This window comes from Egretta garzetta, unplaced genomic scaffold (assembly GCF_000687185.1).
Source record: "Egretta garzetta isolate BGI_Z169 unplaced genomic scaffold, ASM68718v1 scaffold248, whole genome shotgun sequence".
NCBI classification, from domain to species: Eukaryota; Metazoa; Chordata; class Aves; order Pelecaniformes; family Ardeidae; genus Egretta; species Egretta garzetta.
Window position 1 is genome coordinate 14,022 of NW_009260596.1, and position 21,963 is coordinate 35,984.

Sequence of the window (21,963 nt, forward strand, 5' to 3'; positions counted from 1 at the left end):
ATATAGATCAGTTCACTTGATATCTTACAGAATAAGCAAATGGGTGAATCACTAACATTTTAAAAAATTCACACTGTTCAGTTTTCTACATGGCATATAAACTCTAAAACATGGCCACCTAATAAGCCTGAAAAGGAGATTGTACAATTCATTCAAGTCTCAGGATTTGGGGTCCTCCCCCAATAACATCCCCTTTGCAAACTTTAAAAAAAAGTTTAAAATTGGTCAATTTTTAAAGTAATTTTTTTTTAAAAACTAAAATAGACATTAAAAAAAATTCACAGAACACACAGTTTAAGACATGTATGTTCATTCTGATGGCACTTCTCTGCCTGCCAGTTTCATAATTTCCTCCTGGAATGAGGAATGGAAGGGACCTTTTTGTATGCAATGAGCTTAAGCTACAGAGGCTATGAAGTGTTGCCCCAGCTCCTTCATGCAGACACACACATCTACCTATGTTTTGCCCCACGATGGGAGGAAAAAAGGAATACTTCTATCAAAACTACTCAGCTATCTTGTGGTCGTCATAAATCTGTCCTCCAGCTCTACTGGTGATTTGCTGTGAGGCTGTACACAGTTTATTTCACCTCTCTCTGTAGCACATGGGACCCCTTGTCTTGGTTGTAACCTCTTGTCTAGGCACTACCGCTACAGCAAGCTGTGGACATCAGCATTACTGTTTCCTGACATGGCTGTTCTCTGGCTTGTTATCAGTTCTGCTCTGCTCATGAGACCACATTTTGTTGCATTGTTTAGCCACAACCACAAATTAACTTCTGTTCATGTATTCCTGTGCCACCAGAAAAAAAAATCCCTGTCTTCTAGATACATGCCACTAACAACCTTTTACAGCCCTACCCCCCTCTGCATACAGCAGAGGAGTAGTTCCCTCACCATTCCTGTCCTCACACTGCCCTGCCTGGACTTCATTTCCAGAGTTCTCAAATCCAGGTATTCATTTAGGAGTGGGCATGACAGCAGCCATAATCAGAGCAGGGTGAGAGTTGTTACCCCATCAGCCAAGGATGCGTGAAAGCTGCAGAGGAAGTTGCTTTACCCAAATGAGGCAGAAAATGAAGAACCGGAGCTTTGCATTTACCATTACCGAGCAGCAATATTGTTCGCTTGTTTTTACAGAAGATCTCAGAAGTAGAGGAAGCACCCAAAGGCTGTGGTAGTAGAAACCACTGCACTATCTCTCCACCTTCCAGGCTAGTTCACCATCTGATCACGCACTAAGCATTTGAACGGAATTTTTCAAAGCAGTTGCTCTATCCTATCCTACAAATCCAGCAGTAACTGAGGCTTCCAAGGAGAATAAATAGCCCCCTTGACATCTGTGCTCAGTCACCAGCTCTACGTGCTGCTTACAACATGCAGAAATTTCCAGGGTCTTTTTTAGCCGAAATGACCAACGCTGGATGCATGGCAATACAAAACAAGAAATACAGCATGCGGAATGAAAGGTAATTTGGAGCACTGTGGTCAGATTCCATATCACAGGAAGGATATAATGCTGAAACCATCTGGCCTGCGGCTGTGAAAACACAAGAGAGGCATAAAACCAAGTTAATGGCAGCATGCCACAGCCTTGTTAAAAAACGACACATCACTAAACCAAAGTGCTGATGTAGCATCACCAAAGAGTCTTTAATGGGCCTGGAGACAGAGTGGCCTTGCATTTCATTATGTACTTAACACCAATACCTGCCCCTGCAGAAGAAAGGTTATTTCTAATGATCACTTTCTGATGTCTCGTAAGGCTTCCGTGCTGATGGTAAGTATTAAAAGCTCTGGTTGTCCTTCTTGCCCTTTAGAGTTTTTTTTATACAACACACTGGAATTTGACTTTTTATGAAAAGTGACCAATCTTCTTTAGAGGAATAAATAACAAGATTCAGCAGGTGAAGCTGAAACTGAAACTAGGACATTTTAGCTTAAAAATAACTCATTAGGATTTAAGCATGTAAGTCACCTGAACACAGGCTATAGATGCTCAGAATTACCAGTTAAAAACAGATGCTAAACCTGCATGTCTGGTTCAGAGAACATTGCAATTAACCTGAAATTTACTCCCAAGCATTAATGAGATAAATTGACGGTTGCATGGTTGTGCACTAAAATCAGCCAGAGCAGAGAAACTGCTAAAGCATCGCTTAGATCTGAGGAACAGACTTGTGCTGTTACCAGCTATTACAGCCACGCCATGTGGACTTACTTTCCTCTCTCAGCACTTAAACCCTTTCCTGTATTTTGTTATGTGACCTATTTGTAATGTACACAAACAGAAACAAATCGTATTGCTACGTGGAGCAGTTCTGTTTCAGCGGCAGCCATCAGTCTGCATCACTGAGTACATCACTGGACATCTCTTCCCGCTCGCATGGCCCCCCTGTGCCATGATGCTGGGGGGGCACGGCCTCCGGCGACCGAGGACGGAGCCCAGCTGCTGCAAAGCTGGCGGGTGGCACCGCTCGCTTGTGCTGCCTCTGCTTTTTGACCATTTACCCCTTACCTGTCCTCCTGACGCTGGCGTGTGGGCCACACTGTGTGCACTCTGTCCTCTTCAGGAGAGCCTTCCATCTTTAGCGTCAGGACTGCAGGGTGGTTGTTATTTCTTTCGATTCAAGTAGGGAGGGAAGAGGAAAAGGAGAAGGGCAAAGCATGTAAAAGGTTCTATTTTTGAAGCAGCGGTCTGGAAAGTACTTGCTGCACAGAGGTCAACACCTCTGAAATAAAAATCTGGATGCTTGTTTGGCTTTGAGGTGTCTGCTTATCGGCATTCTTAAAGACTATGGTAAACCTTTTTGTAGGGGTTCTCAATACTCTCTGCTCTCAAATCATCAGCCCACACACATTCTCCATGTCTCTCTCTTGAAGGGACAGCAGAGAAGAGGGAAGGAATGAAGGTGAAAATAATAATTTCTGCCAAAAATTAGACTGAAGATGTACACACAGCTAGACTAAATGCAATGAGAAGGCACTATTGTATCTGGCCTCTTGCTTAAACAAGATTGTCTCTAGCTTTTCCATCTGTCTTACTCCAGCTCCTGGGAGCCATCAAGCTATGCCCAGAGCTCACTCCCTCTGTCTCCATCCTTCACCTGTGTCCTCTTCTAATTTGCTGCTTCTTTGCATTCTCTGTGGTGCACCTGAAAGTGCCACATGTGCAGACAGAACATGGACCACATGACCTCACACAGTTATTCGCATTTTACTGATGGACAAGGAGGGAGAGGACATCTCCTCAGTTTGATGTGGCAACATATTACCAAGGAAAGCACAGATTTTTGCTTGCAAATAACTATAAAAGTCCTCCTGTGTGCACAGCATTCATCTTCCCCAGATAACACCTGGAGCATCTTCCAGAAATTCTGGGGTTAGGGTTTGATGCAAGACATCTTAATAACCTCTTAATCTCTGCAATATCTGTTTTGCTGGCTATGTGATTGATTTAATGCTACTTTATGGATATAAACAAGTAATATCTCTGTACACTGTAATGGACAATAAATACTGACCCTGAAATATTCAAATACAATGAATAGGTAGTCAAAACATATATATTTAACTTGCAGTTTCTGAGTCTTGAAGCTTCTTAAAATATTTGTTTCTCTATAGCCACAAGGGACAGAAATTTTTATATTAAAAATTTTGGACTCTAGTAAGACTATACCCCCCTTAGTTGAGACTACGAAAATACTGTTGGACCTGGGATAAAACATGAAGAGTGGGAAATGCAACACACAGAGGTGGCCTTCAGCTCTGATTATCAGTCTCCTAGAAGTGACTGATTGCATAAAATGTCTGAAATCTCAGCTAACACATTGTGTAATCGCTTAGCAGCAGATAAGGATCCTGGGCTGTAAAATGGGTATCCCTAAACAACCCTTACAAATAAGGCCCATGAGGAGTTTCTCTCTCATTCAAATCCAAATGCCATAGCTCTAGTGTTTTTGGTTTTATTCCTTCCCATTCCCATGGGCCCTTTTGCTTTCTCCCAGGCTGAGCTAATTTCACTGTTAACTAGAGCTGCCTTTCTCCCACACTCCCATAGTTCCCTACAGCAGCCAGACAGAAGGGCAAAGGACTCTGGTGGGTATGGCTGGCACAGAGGTCGCCATGGGCTGTTTCTAAATACAGGCTTGGAAGGGAAAACAGCAGAAACGTTTATAGTGAATATGTTATTACAGACTTCTTCATTAATCACGGAGCAGCTCCAGGAATGTTGCTTGGTGGATCTTGCCACCCTAGAAACCTTCCAGAGGCACTTTGGGAATTTGTCAAAGATTCCACCAAACTTCTGACCGAGCAGCATACCTTGGACCTGCATCCAAATCTCAAGTGTAGTCAAAAAAAGCTGAACTTACCTTAAGTCCACTGGAATTTATAACTAGCAACAGTTCTGTTTTCCTTACCTACACCAGAGGTTTATGCTGGCTCAGCTGTCCAGGAAAGTAGTCATGCATTCATGGAACCAGGTCAAATTCCCATTATAGGCAGAACCAAAAAAGTCATAGCCATCACCCTCATAGCTGCAGCCTCTTGTCCAAGGTCAGTTGGATTCAGTTTCTCCCCCAAACTTGTTAGAAGTCGGACAAATTGCCGAGAAGCTTTGAGAGAACTGATTGCTCCTCCCAGGACTGCCGAAGTGAGAGCAAGCAAGCAAGAATCAGTCATCCTAGAGGAGATGGCAGGGCAGGCAGGGAGTAATCACTCAGATAACCTGTTTTCCTTTCTTCTTCCACTTTTTAAAAGGGACATTCATTCTGTGCAGTGTAGCAGAACCAATTACACAACATAGGTTTCAACCCTCTAATTACAGTGGATGCTTCTGCCTCAATATTGCTGGAGGGAAACATTCATGCAGTGAAGCCATGGTATCTGTAACAACAACATGACGTGCCATGTAGATCAAATACTAATTCATGGCTAAATTTTAGTGTCACCCTTCCTGGTGGTAATTATACCTTACAATTAAAAAAGAATCATCACCAAGGCTGTGTACAAACAAAACATTTTCCTATGAAGCAAGAAACTCCATAAGCAAAATATTGTAACACTTGTTAATAATCTATAAAATATATTTTCAAAAAGGCTAATTATTTTAAGGGCCAAAGGATAAAGCTTCTGTGATAATGAATAGTCTAATCTTTCATAACTGGAAGTGGGTCAACAACAAATTAAATTACCCAGCCAGCATGAAAAAGATGAATTGCAGGGAAATTAGAAACTGCTATTAAAATAGATTTCCAGCCTCTCTTGCCAACCCACATGGAAGGGAAAAAACAGTAGTATCAGGATGTCAGTGTCATGAAAAAGAATTAGGCAGTGTCATGCTGCTTTCCAGTTTCTGAACTGCAGTGTTATATGAATCAAAGAGATAAAATTTACACCAGGATAGTAAGATATAGAAACAACAGGAAAGTTATAGCAGCCAGTTATGGAATTCTTTCAGTATGGATTTTATTGAAAAAATATGAGACACATAGCTTGAAATTAATTCATGTTGGTGTCGAATCTTAACAGTAATAACTTTTTCACTTTTTTAGCACTTTTTTTAAGTCAAGAGTGTCTCATAACATTTTACTGGCTTTAAGTAGGTGTCAAATCTACTGGAAATTAAGTTCTTCTACAGGGCTGCACTGCAATGCTGGGAGGGAAATGAAGCACTCTTAGGCCCCAGCCATGTCCTGTCAAAGTATGGGTCAGAAGTGCAGCACCTGGGGAGCAGGGCTGCTCTTACGCTGGTATTCCCTGTAGGTAGAGCAATGTACCTGGGAGGTGGAAGAAAGGGGAGTGAGGTCTGTCTGTGTACTCAGTGGCTCTGGTTTATGCAGATACGGATGTATACTAGAAGTGAAGCGTACACAGAAGCCTCATGATATCAGGACCTGTGTACCGCCAAGTATTATGACACCTTGTGTGCTTTAAACGCCAATTATAACTGTATTAAAATGCATACCTCCAAGATTAGAAGATCAATAACAAATCTATACAAGAATATCCGTGCAAGAACAGTCATGAGAATATAAAAACCTGTCTTTGCTCTAGCTAGAGATGATGTTGCAAGACTATCCAAAGGCTTTATCCCATTTTGCTATGATTTTGCTTTGGAAGAAAATAGCCTAATACTCAAAGCATTCTGATTTTGATAGAGCCATTTATTTTAAAGTAATGCAGCTCTATCGCTGCTTCTCTGAAGAGCACTATTTATTAAGATTGTGAAGTCAATACCTCAAATCCCAGCAATAAGGCTGCTTGTACTTTGTGATTTGGGCTTTTGGTACCTACGTATTATGATGTTGTCTTTAATTACATTAACACATCCTGTTGTCTGCAAGGAATCCTGTTCATGCAATCACCGGGAAGCCGTTCAGTATTCTTTTTGCCTTCCTTACTCAATGAGTGGATTCAGGTCTTAGTTAAAATGCCTCCTCCACATCAGGTTCTGCTTATGGAACTGTTCACTTGAAGTGATGGACTAGCACTAACTTAACTACAGCGTTTGAAGGCTTTATTGTAAATATTGAGGTATTGCCTTAAAAAGATAGAAGACCTGATCTCTGCCAGCCAGTTTGCATAATGTGAAAGAAGGCTGCTATACAATGCACATGAAACTAGTGCAAGCTGGGCCAAGTACAGATATCATGCATGGGCCATTTGTTGGTTTGAAGATGATTTTGAAATTCAAATGTAGTTACACTGGAAATTTGCAATACATCTAAATAAAATTCTTCTTCCTAAGGAGGAAAACTCAGAAGGAAGCAAATAACTTTTCTTAATGATAACATTCAGTCCTGGTGACATTTCAAGCCTAGCCTGTCAGTAATTGACTTTGAAAAAAGCAATGCCTCTCACAGTAGCAGAAGCAGCAGCAGGAGGAGTCTGTGACTTTTTTGTAGAATGAGGTATTTGAGGTTAAGAGACGATGAGAAACAAGAAATAGCCTGAAGAAAGGACAATACAGTTACATCCCTTCCTCTTCTTTCCCTCCCCAGTTTGAATAAATTGGCAGCAACAAGTGTTTCATCACAAGGAAAATCCCAGTCATACGACCTATTTTCACCTAATTATGTGACCCACCCTTCCCCTCCCCCTACTAGAGGGATTTTTTTCCATTTACTCACACATGCCTTGGAAATCATGACACGTGCCGAAAAGCAGTGCCTCAGTGAGATCTGCTGAGATAAGTGCCTTGGCTCATGAAGATCTAACAATGAATTTTAATAGGGGCTGATAGGATTATTCACCTAATGTCCATTTCTGGTTTACCTATATGACATAGGGATAGGCAGCATTAAATGGTGGCTTCTTTGTATTTAGTACTCCCAGCATCAACTGAAAAGAATATGACATGCACGGGCCCAATAAACGGGTGCACAGAAATGTAATGATAGCACCTAAAAATGGGTGCTACCTGCTGGGACCGTATCAGTTTCTATTTCAGTAGAAGATTGTGATGGCTTCACTCTTCTCTGCCACCACCTGGGTACATATTTAGAAGGAAGTGAGTAAAAGCTATAACCTCTACCTTCGGCACAAAATCACACAAGGAAGTCACTTATAAAAAGGGAAAAAACACAGAAGCAGCAGGCAAGGTGCCTGAACCTTTCTGCAGTTAAGGGCAGTTCCCACAGGTAGTATCTATGATGGAAGGGTGTTTCTGGAGGTAGCTGCTAGGGAATTGGTTATGTTTGGACCAGAAGCCGTACCTTAATTTGGCTCATTTTTTCCTTTATGTCAGCCTCCTCACATTGTTTTCAAGATCTCTAGTGAATAGCTTATGATGGGCAATTTCTCAGTGAACCTGAGAATCTAAATCACCAAACATATCTAAATCACTAAATCCCCACTAATCCCATCACTACACTGAGTCACACGGTAGCAAAAAAGCTTAGTTACTATAAATGCTAATAGTATGGGGACAGACTTTCTTCTCTCAAAGCTTCTAGTGTGAGCACTTTAAAAAACAACCAGTAACCACTGGTAATATTAAGACCATTAAAAGCTCAGCCCTATTGCAGATAGTATAAAGTGGGCAGGACTAACAAGCCTCTATACTTCAGGTACCAGATACTGAAATCCATCAAACAACTGGTTTTACCCCTCACTCCCATAGGGAAATGCTAAGATGCAAAAGCAGTTTATAGGTCTACAGGTAGCTTAAAATAGCTGTAAAATCTCACAATATAGTCATTATGATGCTAAAAAAAAAATCAACCAGATGCAATTTCTTCACCTGATAGGACAGCAGAAAAACTAGCAGAAATACTAAAGTGTATCTTCCTATTTTTCAATACTTCTTTCCTACGGCCCCTCTGAAACAGCTATCATATTCATAGAAAACTAAAAAAAGAAAGTGAAAAACAAGAAAGGTTTTCACGTAGGGTTCATTGTGATTACTTGTGACAATGCAGGGTAACCATTGCAGACAAAGTGTGACTAGTAAATTGCTGATATTGCTTAATATGTTTTACTTCCGAGATTACCATGACCCCACTCACTGCAAGGAACATTATCATGCACAGTGCTATATCAGCACAGGAGCATCAGAGGACAGTTGTCCCCATTACTTAGGCAAGGTACTGAAATGCAGGAGAATTGAGGGAGTGCTTAAGACCACGTAGGAAATTTGTGGGAGAGCAGGCAATTCAATCAAACGCTCCCAAGTTCCACTTTGGTCTTCTTATCGCTTAATCAACTCTCTCCCAGCTACTTCAAACCATGCCACCGCATAGCCATTTTCAGCCATGCCATTTTTTTTTTCCTGTCCATATCAAAAAACCACTGAGCCAATTGGCTAAAAGGGATGTCATTCAGAGGTAGGAATGAAGGTCTGAGGAAAATAAAACAGAAAAGAACATAAGGACAGAACTGAAAAGCAAGTGGCCTGCTATACAACAGTGCAGTTCAGAACAACAGCCAGAAAAAAATAAACTTGCCTCTGTCTTAGCGTAACCTGTTAAACTATATTTGAATTCATGATTGTGATGCTAAGTGCTCTGCGATGGTCAGTGCCACAGAGTGTAGCCTTTTTTCCTTAAGAAACTATTTAAAGTCTGCCCTTCTTGTTCATGTTTGAATGATGTTGGAATCCTGAGGCAGTCTCAGCAGCACTGCTCCCATTCAAAACTTTCTGAAAATATTTGTATGGTTTCCTTTGTTGTGGGACCCTAAAGCCTTCAGTCCCTTGTACTGCATATTTCTACTTAAGGAAGATCGGTAGGTTTAGATTCTTAAATATTTCTGGGAGTGCTCAGAGTAGCAATTACTTCAAAATACTTCTGAAGGGGCGACAAGGCATACTCTGCACTCCCTTCCATGCTGGGCGGTCGGCTATATGATCTCAGGCTCAGTCCTGAAGGACGCTGCTTGATCTCCTGCTAGCAGAACATCTGACTCGCAGCCACGGCTGCTGCTCTCCTATAGAGGGAGTTACGTGGCAAAGACCATCTCCTCCACGCTTGCGTGGATATGGCCTCATTACCGGCACCTACAGCCTACCTCATCTCTAGCTGCGGGGAGTGTATGAAAGGACAGGCTCTTCAGGAGTTTCACAAGTGAAACTCTAGAGGTCCTTACATGGCTCATGGCTGTTCAGTTTGGTTTTGAGAGACCTGCATCTGCCGGTCACCTCAGTGGTCAAAGGAGCAAAGGGAAGAATGCTTTGCCTCCCTGGCTGCCCTGTACTGGGAAAGCGTAGCTGTGAAAGGTCCCAGCACAGGGACAAAGTGCCAGACTGAGCTGTCAGTGTGGGTGGGCTGCAGGAGGCTTGCTCTGCATTGCAAAATGCAGCCAGTTCACTGAAAGGATCGTTTCGTCATCCTACTACATGAGTCAACAGAGATGGTTCTTTTTAATGGGGCTGTTCTATAATACATGAGTCACATATTGCTAACGGCCATCTATTTTGCTTTTGTAGGTAAACCACGGGCTATTACCCAGCAGTGAATTGGCTCAGAAAAGCAATGCCCTATTTATAGAAAAGTATGAGACCAAATTAAAAAAAAAGTAAAATATGTATATTTACCATTGCTTAGTTTTCCTCTTTGCCTTCAACTAAGAAAGCTTTCAATAATACACGATTTAAAAGAAAAAAAAGGTTACTAAAGGCGTTTTGAGGGACGCCAAGAACATTTGAAATTATTTTCATCTTTCACATTTGCAGACAGTGACGACAACATCCACTTCATGGTCAAACCATTTCCGTGCCCTCACAAGAACTTCATTTCTGCTGGGAGGCAGAATCTGGTGACCGCTACTTCTACCCACGTCGCTGTGTTTCCTCCCTCTTGGCACAGCGATAGGTATTGTGTGAAACCCAGCAGAGCTGCGAGACTGCGGCTTGGTTTTTTTAAGAGGATTCTCAGCAGGGCCCGCTCTGCTGAGCATTGGTACTTTCCTGGTAGTTAACAGAGCACAAATAGTGAGGGTCAGGTGGTGAAACACAAAGTGACTACAGACAGCTTGAGCCTCATTTTCTGATGGTGGGGTTTGCTATTATACTATGTGTTCCCGCATGGTCTGTTGATACAGTTTACTTTAATACATGTAAATAGCAACCAGCTACCATGGGTATGATGACATCAAGTGCTAAAAATATGCTAAAGTGGCATTTGGACTTAGTGCTGTATACTGATGCAACCACTACCTTCTTGTGCAAGGCTACCAGGTCAGGAGAACGGAACGGATACCGACCAGCTGGGGGGAGCACTGTAGGGAACACTGCATTGGCACTGCTTCCACGTGTTACAAACAGCACTTGTGGAACCTGGTTGCGTTTTGGAAAAACTGTGAAAACCGGTAGTTTTCTCACGGCATTACTCGGCACACGGCACTTTCTGAAAAAAACCTATAGCTAATCACTCTGCAAGTTGTTTTTGGTAACAGCTTTAAAGTTGATCGTTCTATGAAAGCACAATGGTGGGGCTGAAACTCATTTTCAATGCTGGGCAATGAAACGGGACACAATCATTAACTGTCATCTGACAGAAGTGTTACTGGACGCTTCCCCAACAGCCTAACAAACGAGTCCTACATCAGGGGCCCATCTCGGCTGAAAGATGACGCTTTGCCAGACAGTTTCTTGGCAAAAAGCAAAAGCAGATAGCTGACTGATCTCCTGCCATGTGAAGCTGGATTCAAACTTGTTTTCAAGAAAGGGCAGCTCAACAATTTTAGATTAATGGAGGACTTTGGTTTGGTATTAGAGATGCCTTTGAAATTTTGGGTGTGCTTCAGTGCTGCCTCTAATTTTTTATTTTAGCCTTTTTGTCATTAAAAACTAGCTCAGGATGAACCCAAGTGCAGAATCAGACCTTTGGTTGAAATTCACTGATATCAATTCTGTAACATCTTAGCTGTCACAGAGCACCTCTGCAAAATAGCGTGCATCTACTCCCCATCATCATTTTCTTCAAGAGATGACCACAGTTTTTGGACATTACTGAATATGGTAAACCCTAGGCTCACGTTATGCCAAAGAAGAATTACCATGACATCTAATTCAAAGTAATAAAAATCACAAACGACATAAAGGAACCTCAAAGAAGCAATGTTTAAAAAAATGCATTTTTTAAAATGACACTTTATAGTTATACTTTAGGCTTGCTTGGGTAGCTATTTTACAGAAAAATATTTAGATTATTTATTAAGGCACATGGAAGTCAGCATGTGATCCTTTGAACACTAGCTGTTTAGAAGGACAAGAATCAGCATAAGCTTTGAAATCACTGCTACACACTAACGAATCAAGTGAGTCATCGATAGTTTTTGATATAATAGTCTTTCATTGCTATCTCAGTTTTGCCTGTGGCCTCATGACTGATTTTAAAATCTTGATAGTGAATTTGAGAGCGGAAGGTGGAAGAGGAAAGGGAGAGGTGCACAGGATCCCTATTCCAACAGGAGAATGTTGGATTCCTATCAGGAAGGAAGATGCTGTGGATAAGTGAGAAGGATCAGAAGGACACTGCTAGAAAACAGTGTTTAGCCTGGAGAAGAGATGGCTTTGGGTGACCTAGTAGCAGCCTTCCAGTAACTACGAGGAGGTCACCAAGAAGCTCTTCACAGCAGTGCATGTCAGGAGCATGAGAGCCAACAAAATGGAACAGAGGTTCAGACTGGGCATAAAGAAGAACCCTGAAGACAGCGAGGCAGTGGAACACGCCCAGGGAGGTTGTGCAGTTTCCATCCTTCGTGGGTTTCAAGACCCGACTGGATAAAGCCCTCAGCAATTTGGTCTGATCTCAGATGACCCTGCCTTGAGCAGAAGGTTTGACTAGAGACTTTCTGAGGTCCTTTCCTAACTCAGTTACCTTATGATCCTATGAGTGGTAGAACACGTGCTATTTCATACTGGGAAAGAAATGGTAAAGGGAGAGGGAGACAGGATGAATAAAAGGGATGAAGACACAGATAGAGACTGCAGCAGCTCCTCGTAAAGGCAGGGATAGAAGACTGTTCATGAGAAGGTTGTTGAGGAGCACCAGGCAACGTAAGCAGTGACTAACAGATCCAGTCTGTAGTAGTACTGAATGAGCACAGCTGTGTCTACAAAGCCAAAGCCTAAGGCAAAGCCTGTCTTTTGGACAAAAGAGTTTACTGACCGGTTCTGGAAGCCCATCCAGGTTCCTCAAGACTACCAGTGCTCCTGGTCAGGAGACAGATCATGACTCAGAAGTGGAAGATCAGCCGCTTGTCTTCCTGAAACCAGATGTTGGTCCTTACAGAAGAACTGTTTACAACAGCAATTTACTTCTACACATAAAGACCACTCAGGCCACACCTCCGGGTTGCCAGATATTATGTTACAATTTAGTGGTGCAGTGAGATGTTGCCTCACAAGTTTCCAGGCAGTTACATGAAAATATCTTCATTTTTTCTCCCTTTTCATTCTGACTGTGAAGAACAACTTGAGAACAACACAAAGATAACAAAACCAAAACAAAATGTATAAAACGGCCTTATTTTCTCTTAGGATTTCACTACTTTTTTAGCAGTCTAAAATTCTGGTTGGCCTCATTCCACAGCTTTTGGGGGAAGAGCCAAGGGGAGGAGGGGATGCTGCAAAAGGTAGTGCTGGCATGCTCCTGTTCGAATCAGAGGCTGCGGGTTTGGGCTGAGTTGGAATTGTCTGCGGTTTTTATTTGATTGAACTCCAAGAGCAGACTGGCCTGTGACCACTATCCATGGCACCCACCCAGTTACTAGGAATTCTGAAACTTACCGCCTGTCTATTCGTTTTCAGAGGGATGCAGCAGAGGAACATTTCAGTACTTTAAGCCCACCTGTCTAGAAGAACCAGGCTCTGTGAGGAAGCTGGGTTTTCGGTAAGCTGTTAAAGCAAAGACATACCGACCCACCACAGGAGAACTACATTACACCAAAACCCAAACTAAACCTTATGCATTTTATCCTCATTTTCCATTCTGGTTTGGGTTTGACCAGGAAATTCTTATTGGAGGTACTGCTCATTTACTTCAATTTCACAAAAAATCTTCTCAGTCTTTTTATACACTTAGAAATCACAGTACCCAAAAAGGTTCATGTATTTTCTTTGGGACAGTTTTTATTTTTTTTTTTGCTACAGTATTTAAATTACAAGCTTGGGTGATGGTTTCAAACACAATTACTCCTTTTGCTAAAGGAAGCTTAAATTTGTTACAAATAGTTATTAGTCTTTTCAGATGGTCTTGGTTTTACATTAGAGTACAAAGTAAGCAACCATGTTTTCTTAGGAGGGTAACATCCCTTTTGGTTATCGAGTGGAATAGTACCCAGTCACACAAGAATCTGGACTTCCAATCTACTCTGCTTATTTGATAGTTCAAGCTTGTCCTTTACTCCCCAAAACCCTCAACAAGAGTCTGCCTTCTCGTTAGGCTACTTCCTTCTGCTTGTCACCAGGGCTATGCATTTTCCAAGTATGAAAGCAAAGATATTGGAAGAATTTTAAAACATGAGCTGTATCTAGATTACCAACTTCTGCTGGCATTTCTGGGCTGTGGAATATCTGCTTCTTTACTGACACTGTTTTGAAAACAAGCCTGTAGTATAGCGTGGCTATGCTACAGCACGGTGCTTTTCTTGCTGTAGTTTATGCTGTTGGGGGTGAGGGTGTTAATCATGTCATCAGAAAGCTCTTTTTGGCAGTGTATGCTGAATCTACATCAAAAGTCTTGTTGATTTTGCTCTATTGTGAGAATCTCTTAAAAATAATTACGTTCAAGGAATAAACTGGACAGTGGGGCTTTCTAGTAGAGTGCTCTAAGTGATTAAGTGGCCACAACTTCTTTGAAGGTACGCTACCAGCCTGAAATCCAATTGTATTTTAAGAAATTACTTTGAACTACTGACAAGTCCTGAACTGTTCCCTGAATTTTCTTACCAACTACAAATGGTTTTACACTGGCATAGTATGTTTCCCCTACAGCCATAAAGATAGTGGTAGGGAAGGAAACAGAATAAATAAAAACTTATACACAAAGGGATTTAAAATGCACAAAGCTGGGGGGGGGGGGGGGAGGCCATTTTAGGGGGGGGGGGGAAGCCTTTTTCCTCTGTTTTTTTCCTGCTTACACCAATCATTGCTATTGCTCAGTATTATTTTACCTCAAAATGCTCAGACAAGAGGAATAACTGGTCAAATCAACTTATTTGTTTTTGCTTGGATTTACCTGACTGTAAGATCTTAACCCCTCAGGTCACCCTGGCAGAAGCAATGTCAGCAGCAATCTAAAGAGAACAGAGCACATAGGAAGGCCAACATCAGGCCCACCCACACACTCTTTGGAGTTCAACACAAAGCAAGTTTTGCTAAGTTGGTAGCTGCAAGTTTGATAACCTACTACAGCCCACACAAACTACTTGCACTAACAATTGTTCCATGAAGCAAGAATTAATACCATCAGCTTTTTATAAAGGGAGACAGACATTAGATCCAGATTCAATGACTTGGTTGCAACTGAGCAGTGAACAGCTCAGATCAGGAGCCGGGCAGCCTGTGCATATGTGACCCTTCCACTCCCTCAAATCCTGAGAGACTTTGCAGGTGTGGTACCTTGGCATAGGGTGGGAAGGCTGGAGAGATGCTCCAAGTTACAACACAAGTGTAAGATAGCTGAGTTACACAAAATGCCTGGCCGCTCACTTTTCATCAGGTACATGTTGGTAAAGTGGTGCCCAGCCTCTTCATGATCTTCTTGTAGGCAGTTCTTTGCACTGAGAAATTAGCACATGCCAGCATTTGGACCACTGATTTTAAACTGAGCTGCTTATTAAAAATTGCTTTGACTTTAAATAGCTTTACAGTTTTAAATAAAATAATTATTTAAAAATAGTTTTAATTAAATGAACCTAGAAGTAGAGGATCTTTGATCTCCCTATATGATATACTTTTGAATAAATAGTTCTATACCTACCTCTTGATCTTTTTTGGTGATGAAGTGCACAAAAATGTAAAAATATTTTTTTAATCTGAAATCAACCGTTGTCTCTTCAGGAATAAACTTAATATCCTGGAACACCCAATGTTACAGAAACCCAAAATATATTCTAAGTACATAGTCACTATAAATACATATTTTAACTGAATGCATGCTTTTTAATTACTCTGTAAATTACCAAAAAAGAAAATTAATATTCTCTTTAAAAGAAAAATTAAATAAATAAAGCCAGACTTCAAATAATAAACTGAACCAGCCAGTAACACTTTAAAATACAAAAGTGTCTTTCCCTTTCTCCTTTAGATTAGCCCAGCATTATAATAGTCTGAGGACAACAAACAAAAAATATACCAAACTACCGTTCTCAAATTCCATTCTGAAAGCAAAATTTTTCATTAATTTGGGCATTTTAGATTTGCTAGTTTAATATAAAGCTGCACATGAGGCTCCCTAAGGTATACATAAAGTAAACCTCTGCAGTGAAAGCAAAAAGAGAAATCATACATGCAACTTATTCTAGGAAAAAAAAAAAAAAGTGATTTTAACTTTCACTTTTAAAGCCTGTTAAGTATAACAGTACGTTAGGAACAATCAAGCTCACTAGAGGGACAATTTGCTTGCAAACGCCAGAAAGCATGATCATTTAATGTTATAATTCTGAGCAATATCTTGAAGATTGCATTTCATAGTATTTTACAAAATAACATTCTAAACCTGAACATACTGCATCATACAACGTTAGTAAGCAGGAAATCACGGAGTGGAGTGAAGTGAACCCCTCAAAAATGCTGTTTCCTGAGGTGTAACTGTTTTGCACTAGCACCTTCAGCAGGGCTAGGCCATTATGCTCTGTGCAATAACAGTTGCCACATTTTGACCAGAGTGTGGGCCAAAGGCCTTGCGATTCTAATTCTCACCTACACAGCCATGTCAGCGTTTCTCTCACATACCACACAGGGAGGGCTGAGCACCGCGTGATAGAAATATCCCTTTAAAGTGATTCTTCGTACCGATTTAAATTTGTTCGTATAGCTGATTGATAGAAAAAGAACAGATTTTACAATAGAGGTCTCAGAACTGCAGGGCAAATAGATGCAAATGTGCTTTATCTGTTGGAACGAGTGCCCCAGACTACTAACATGCCGTGGATCTGCAGCGAGCCTCTGGATCTCTTCTGTTGGATCAGTCCCACTTTACATCAGCGTTCCCTCATTGAGACAGGCTGCGACCACACAGTTCAGTGATCCTGTGCACTCATCTAGGATGAATCAGACGTGAGCCCTAATTGCAATAAAAATTCTCAGACAAAGGCAAGGAACATTATTCCCCATTTATGGAGGAGAAGCTGAGGCACAAAGTGATTACTGCAAGTCAGTGACATAGCTGGACAGAAAACCCAGTTAGCCCCACACCCACTACCAGGTGCTTTAAAATTGGCCAAAGCCACTTTACTGTTTAATGCAAATAATTTACCAAGCATCTTACTTTTGTTCCTGTGTTGAGCGAGACCAATGATCTCATTTTTTAACCTTCCATTTCTAAAACAGCCCACACAAATACTGGGAGTAAAGTTCCAGATAATTTAGTGAAATCTGCCAGCAGATTTATCCCACTCGTGATATTCACCATAAGCTGTAAGATACAGGGTCAGCCTGTTAACCACCAAATGAGGGCTCCATGAATGCCACTGCACTCTTCTCACTCCACCCAAATAATGACATGGCTCACCAGGAGAATTAAAATGGAGGAAAATAGTAAGACTTAGAAGAAAAATAATGTTTCCATAAAACACAGACTTATTGCATGATAGCTGGAGGCAACACCTTTGCACAAACAGCTGTAAATTAAAGCTGTCCTTCTACTAAGCTTCCAGAGATTGCTTACACAACGTGTGGCAAGGGGAGAGCACATAGAAGACAGTGACTTTTCTTCTTTCTTCTTCACTTGCTCAACTTGTCGAAAAGCTACTTGCCTACTCTCAAAAGAGTGAAGAGAATTTTTGTTCTCCCATACCACACTGCTACAGCTTAAGATGAGAACATTTTGCCACCTGATTGCTAAACCAGGAGGTTTTTTGTTTCTAAGTAAAAGTGTAAGTACATCACCAAATACACATCACTTGCAGGTGGCAAGTGTTAGAGAACTTGAAGTTTTTCTATCCTCTCCAGGTTACTGGTGAGCTCTGAATGTGCTGTCTCCACTCATTTCAACTACGAGAAGGCTATCCAGTGCTTAAGTTCTTCCACACGCTGCAGTATCTGGGTATAATAGAAATCCATGTTGGCTGCAAAATTAGTACACACAGGGGATTCTTTGTCACCAAAGGTGCAGTACAATGCAGTTCCTCCAATGCTAAGGAAAACAGATGCTATGCACAGCAGGATCAGCAAAATACAGGAGCCACCAGCTACTTCATCTGTGAATATAAGAGCAGAAAAGGTGAAAAAGGATGATCTAAAAAGCAATGTGAAGGCGTGTGAGAAAATCTGAGATTGGTTTTTACTGTGAATGGGTCAGGAGGTAAACACACTTAATAATGCTCACCATGTCAACAAGACCATGCTACATACCAGGAACTGGATGTTTCTCTATCCAGTCTTTTCAGAAACTTAAGTAATTATATAGCTTCATTTCTGCAACCTGCACACCTGTCCTTGCTGATACCACTTGCAGAGCCATTCCACGCAAAAGCAAAATACACTTAACTATGAGAATGTTACACAACCAAAGCCTTCCTTCATGGAAATAGTTGAAATGAAAGCTTTGAAACTAAAACAAATGGAAACATTCTTGCTTCGTTTGTACTGACACTGACCGTGCTACCATGAACTGCTTGGGCTTACTCTCACATTTTGACTGTAAGGAGGGAGACAAAACCTTCAGGGTAGGCCAATGTGAAAGGTTATTTTATGTCTCAGTTATTCTGTGGTAACTCTTTGCATGATTGTTATTCCAGAGTAAGAGCAATAAAGAGGCTGCAGAGGTGCTGCTACATGCTCACAACCTCGCTTGGCCCTGTTAACTTGTATGCATAGAATCATAGAATCATAGGTAGGGAAGTGATCGTGCCCCTGTATTCAGTGCTGGTGAGGCCGCACCTTGAATACTGTGTTCAGTTTTGGACCCCTCCCTACAAGAAAGAAGTTGCCTTGCTGGAACATGTCCAGAGGAGAGCCACAAAGCTGGTGAGGGGTCTGGAGCACAAGTCTTACAAGGAGTGGCTGAGGGAACTGGGGTTGTTTAGTCTGGAGAAGAGGAGGCTGAGGGGAGACCTGATCGCCCTCTACAACTACCTGAAAGGAGGCTGTAGCGAGGTGGGGGTCGGCCTCTTCTCCCTGGTAACAGGTGATAGGATGAGGGGAAATGGTCTGAAGTTGTGCCAGGGCAGGTTTAGGTTAGACATTAGGAAAAATTTCTTCACAGAAAGGTTTGTCAAGCTCTGGAGTGGGCTGCCCAGGGAGGTGGTCGAGTCCCCATCCGTGGAGGTATTTAAAAGACGGGTAGATGAGGTGCTTAGGGACATGGTGGGATGGCAGTGTTAGGGTAATGGGTGGAGCTGATGATCTTAAAGGTCTTTTCCAACATGAACAACATCTGCATCTTCTGTCAGACTGAGGAGGCTCTAAGAAAATTTCTGAACTCCCTTCACTCTACAACAGGGAGAAGAAACAGGGGAGAAGACCTAAAAAGGATGAAACATTCGAGTACTTTTTTGTGTGTTTGAAATCAGATTTAAAATAATAATAATCAACAAGAACTTTCCTTTTGAATCTCTAAATCCCTGGAAAAAAAAATCATAGAAGAAACTCTAATTGAAATTTTATTTAAAACAAATTATTTTCAAATAATTTCAGGAAAAAGATAGGCTAAGCTCCCTTTCGGGCAGTGAATGGATTTTATTTTCAGTGTATGAGACACTTAATAAACTTCTAAGCAGTAAAGACCTCCATTAATAGCCTTTAGTGGCTGGAACACACAATAGCTATAGAAAGCTGTATCAAGAACCAAAAGTATTTTTCTTAGCATCTCTTTAGTTTGAATTATAGAGATCTTAAACTCCAAGAAAAGCATAACAAAATAATATACTGTATTTTTTATGAGGCTATTTAGCCCATCAAAAAGGCAGTCAGGTGTTTAGCCAAATGTAATGACAGCTAGCAAATATATATGGATGTTTAATTATAAAGCAAGGTTAAAATCTGACACTCTCCAATCCCATGGTCTACTAGAAAGGGTTGGAAAGCTACCTACAAAGCACAACAGGCTTGTTTCCTTTGCATCACTCTTTACCTCCATGGATTAGATTTAGGAAGAAAGCCTATGCCTCTCACCTCTAAGCTCTAAACTTTAATGAAAGGATGTCTGTTAGATGTCACTTGCAAATCATTCAGCCAGAGGAAAAACCCTGCAGCTTCAGTCTCAAACAAGCTTTAAAACAGAAGTGGACTTATTGTATCCTTCTGTAGCCCTGTTCCCCAAACCTGGTATAGAATAATCTATCACTGTCACTTATTACTTGATCAAGTTTTAAAAAGCCAAGACAGTATTGTACAACAAATGCCCACTTTGCTCTTGTGAACAAAAAGATCAACACCCTTTACACCCCAGGAGTGCAACCCATGAATTAACAGCTTTAAATTACCTTGATCCAATGTGTCTTCCATTTCTTGGAATCGCACTCTTCTCTTCGTTTGCCTTTGCTGGGCTTGAGCAATTGTTTTTCCTTCCCTGTCATCTCTCTTCTTTAGTATGGACACCAATCCTTCTGCTGGGGCAATCTATCAGGAAAGACAGTGAGTGACATGAGAGAGGTGAGAAATCCAAGCATGAGATCTATTTAACAATGACTTTAAGGAGGAAACGAGATAAACAGTTAAAAAACTCCACTCCACTTCTCTTAAACATTGCAACACTTTTGAAACCTCCTCCTTCTTGAATACATCAATTCCTTAACATGCAGGACAGCTGCAGTATCATTTGGCAGTCTGCTGACTCTGCTTGCCCTTAATTGTTAGAGTTAAATACACATAAATTTACTGTTTGGATCAGACTTTGTATTCACTGCAACAGTTCCTTCGTAAGCTCAAGTTATTAAATCACATGGGTTGGGGCAGTGGTGAGAAGGGTTTGCATCAAAACCACCACCATCAGAGGGCAATAAGAAGTCAATGACACACTGTTGCTGCCTCTCCAAAGATAAAATCCTGCAGAGACTATCAAATACTTATTGTGAGATTAATTTTCCAGCATTGCAATTGGTTCCCCGGGGTGGACAACAAGCTACACTGGGGCCACAAAACCAAAAAGGGAGAACACCGGGGAAAAAGAAAGCTTCAGTGCTTTGGATGGATGCCAGCTCCACACTGTAATAAGCTCTCTGGATACAGCAGCAGTTCAAAAATCCTTCCCTACAGGCTGGTCACCCAAACACATTGCACAAACAGCGATACAGCCAACAAGTCAATAAACCGTAACCTCTCTTTCCTTTGTTACAGCATTTGGCCTAGCTGCAAGAGTACCTGCTAAGCTATAGTAGGGTGTTACACCAGCCTGAGCAGTCTGTAATTTCCTAGGTGTTAGAGAAAGTAGGGGAAGCATCAGGAAAAAAATGCTTTCCTAAGCAAGCAGTTCCCAGTGTGCTAGAAATAAACAGAAATTAAATAGGAAGCATAGTTAGACAGGCCCTTTTTAATCTTGATTTCATCTTTACCTGAAAAAAAGCCTTAGTCATCTCTTCATAAATCTGAGTAGCACTTTTTAAAACTTATTCTACAGATCAGCAATAACTTTTGTTAAATTGAAAAGTAATCTATACATTTCTGCTAGAGATAAGAGAACATAGTGCATTTGCAATGCGTTTACAACTCATCTATGTAGCAGATGACCCCGAATGCCTATAATTTTCACAAAAACTCAAAATGGGAGAAAAGCAGCTTTCCATGTAACACTGTAGTTGCAGACAACTGACTGTTTAACTCTCCCCATAATCTAATCAAGTTACAAGCCCATGCACAGAAACCCGTTTGCAATGCAATTTTAAGAGCTGTAGAAAAAAACAAGTGACTTCATAACTTAGGCCCCTAAACTTACTTCATGCTACAAGCTTATATAATGCATTGATGCACACCGTAATCAGAGAGACGGTGCAATGAACACAGTGAAATGCTGAGCACAATCCAGTAGGCACTGTACCAACTATGGCGTTCGGCGTTCGCAACATTTTAACTGGTAAATGCAGCAATCACATCTGCATGTCTCCAGCCCGGCAGTATCTTACAGCCCTCAACTGGGCAAATAACGCTGCCCTGAACAACTCACACAGTTGGTCACTGTGGGTATATGCCCACAGTCTAACGATTTTTCCCAAAATCACAACTGAGAGGATAAAAGTGATCTCTGTCACACTTCCCCTTTTGATATTCATTTTCCTTTTTGATGATCTGCTGAAGTTTGAATGGATTATTTAATGCAACAATGCGATCAAGTACTTACAAAGTAGCGAAAGCGTGGA

At 41.3% G+C, this 21,963-nt stretch overlaps 1 protein-coding gene and 1 long non-coding RNA gene across 6 annotated transcripts in view; both read right to left on the reverse strand.

Annotated features, from left to right (window-relative positions):
• Positions 1 to 293: 293 nt before the first annotated feature.
• LOC118452887 lies at positions 294 to 14,520 on the reverse strand. 2 transcript variants are annotated; one of them, XR_004842753.1, is made up of 4 exons: positions 12,615 to 14,520; positions 4,422 to 4,887; positions 2,519 to 2,620; positions 294 to 1,540 (listed from the first exon to the last, which is right to left on the reverse strand). It is a non-coding gene; the product is annotated as an uncharacterized LOC118452887 (long non-coding RNA). The 2 variants fall into 2 exon arrangements; XR_004842752.1 differs by having other exon boundaries at positions 294 to 2,620.
• Positions 14,521 to 14,556: 36 nt separating this feature from the next.
• CNST (consortin, connexin sorting protein) overlaps positions 14,557 to 21,963 on the reverse strand; it is a 53,790-nt gene continuing 46,383 nt past the window's right edge. For all 4 annotated transcript variants that reach the window (XM_035900254.1, XM_035900252.1, XM_035900253.1 and 1 more), the window contains 2 exons: positions 20,095 to 20,230; positions 14,557 to 17,868 (listed from right to left, as the gene is read on the reverse strand). In XM_035900254.1, coding sequence (XP_035756147.1) covers positions 17,663 to 17,868; positions 20,095 to 20,230 — 342 coding nt within the window. In that variant the 3' untranslated portion in view covers positions 14,557 to 17,662. The remainder of the gene's footprint in view (positions 17,869 to 20,094; positions 20,231 to 21,963) is intronic.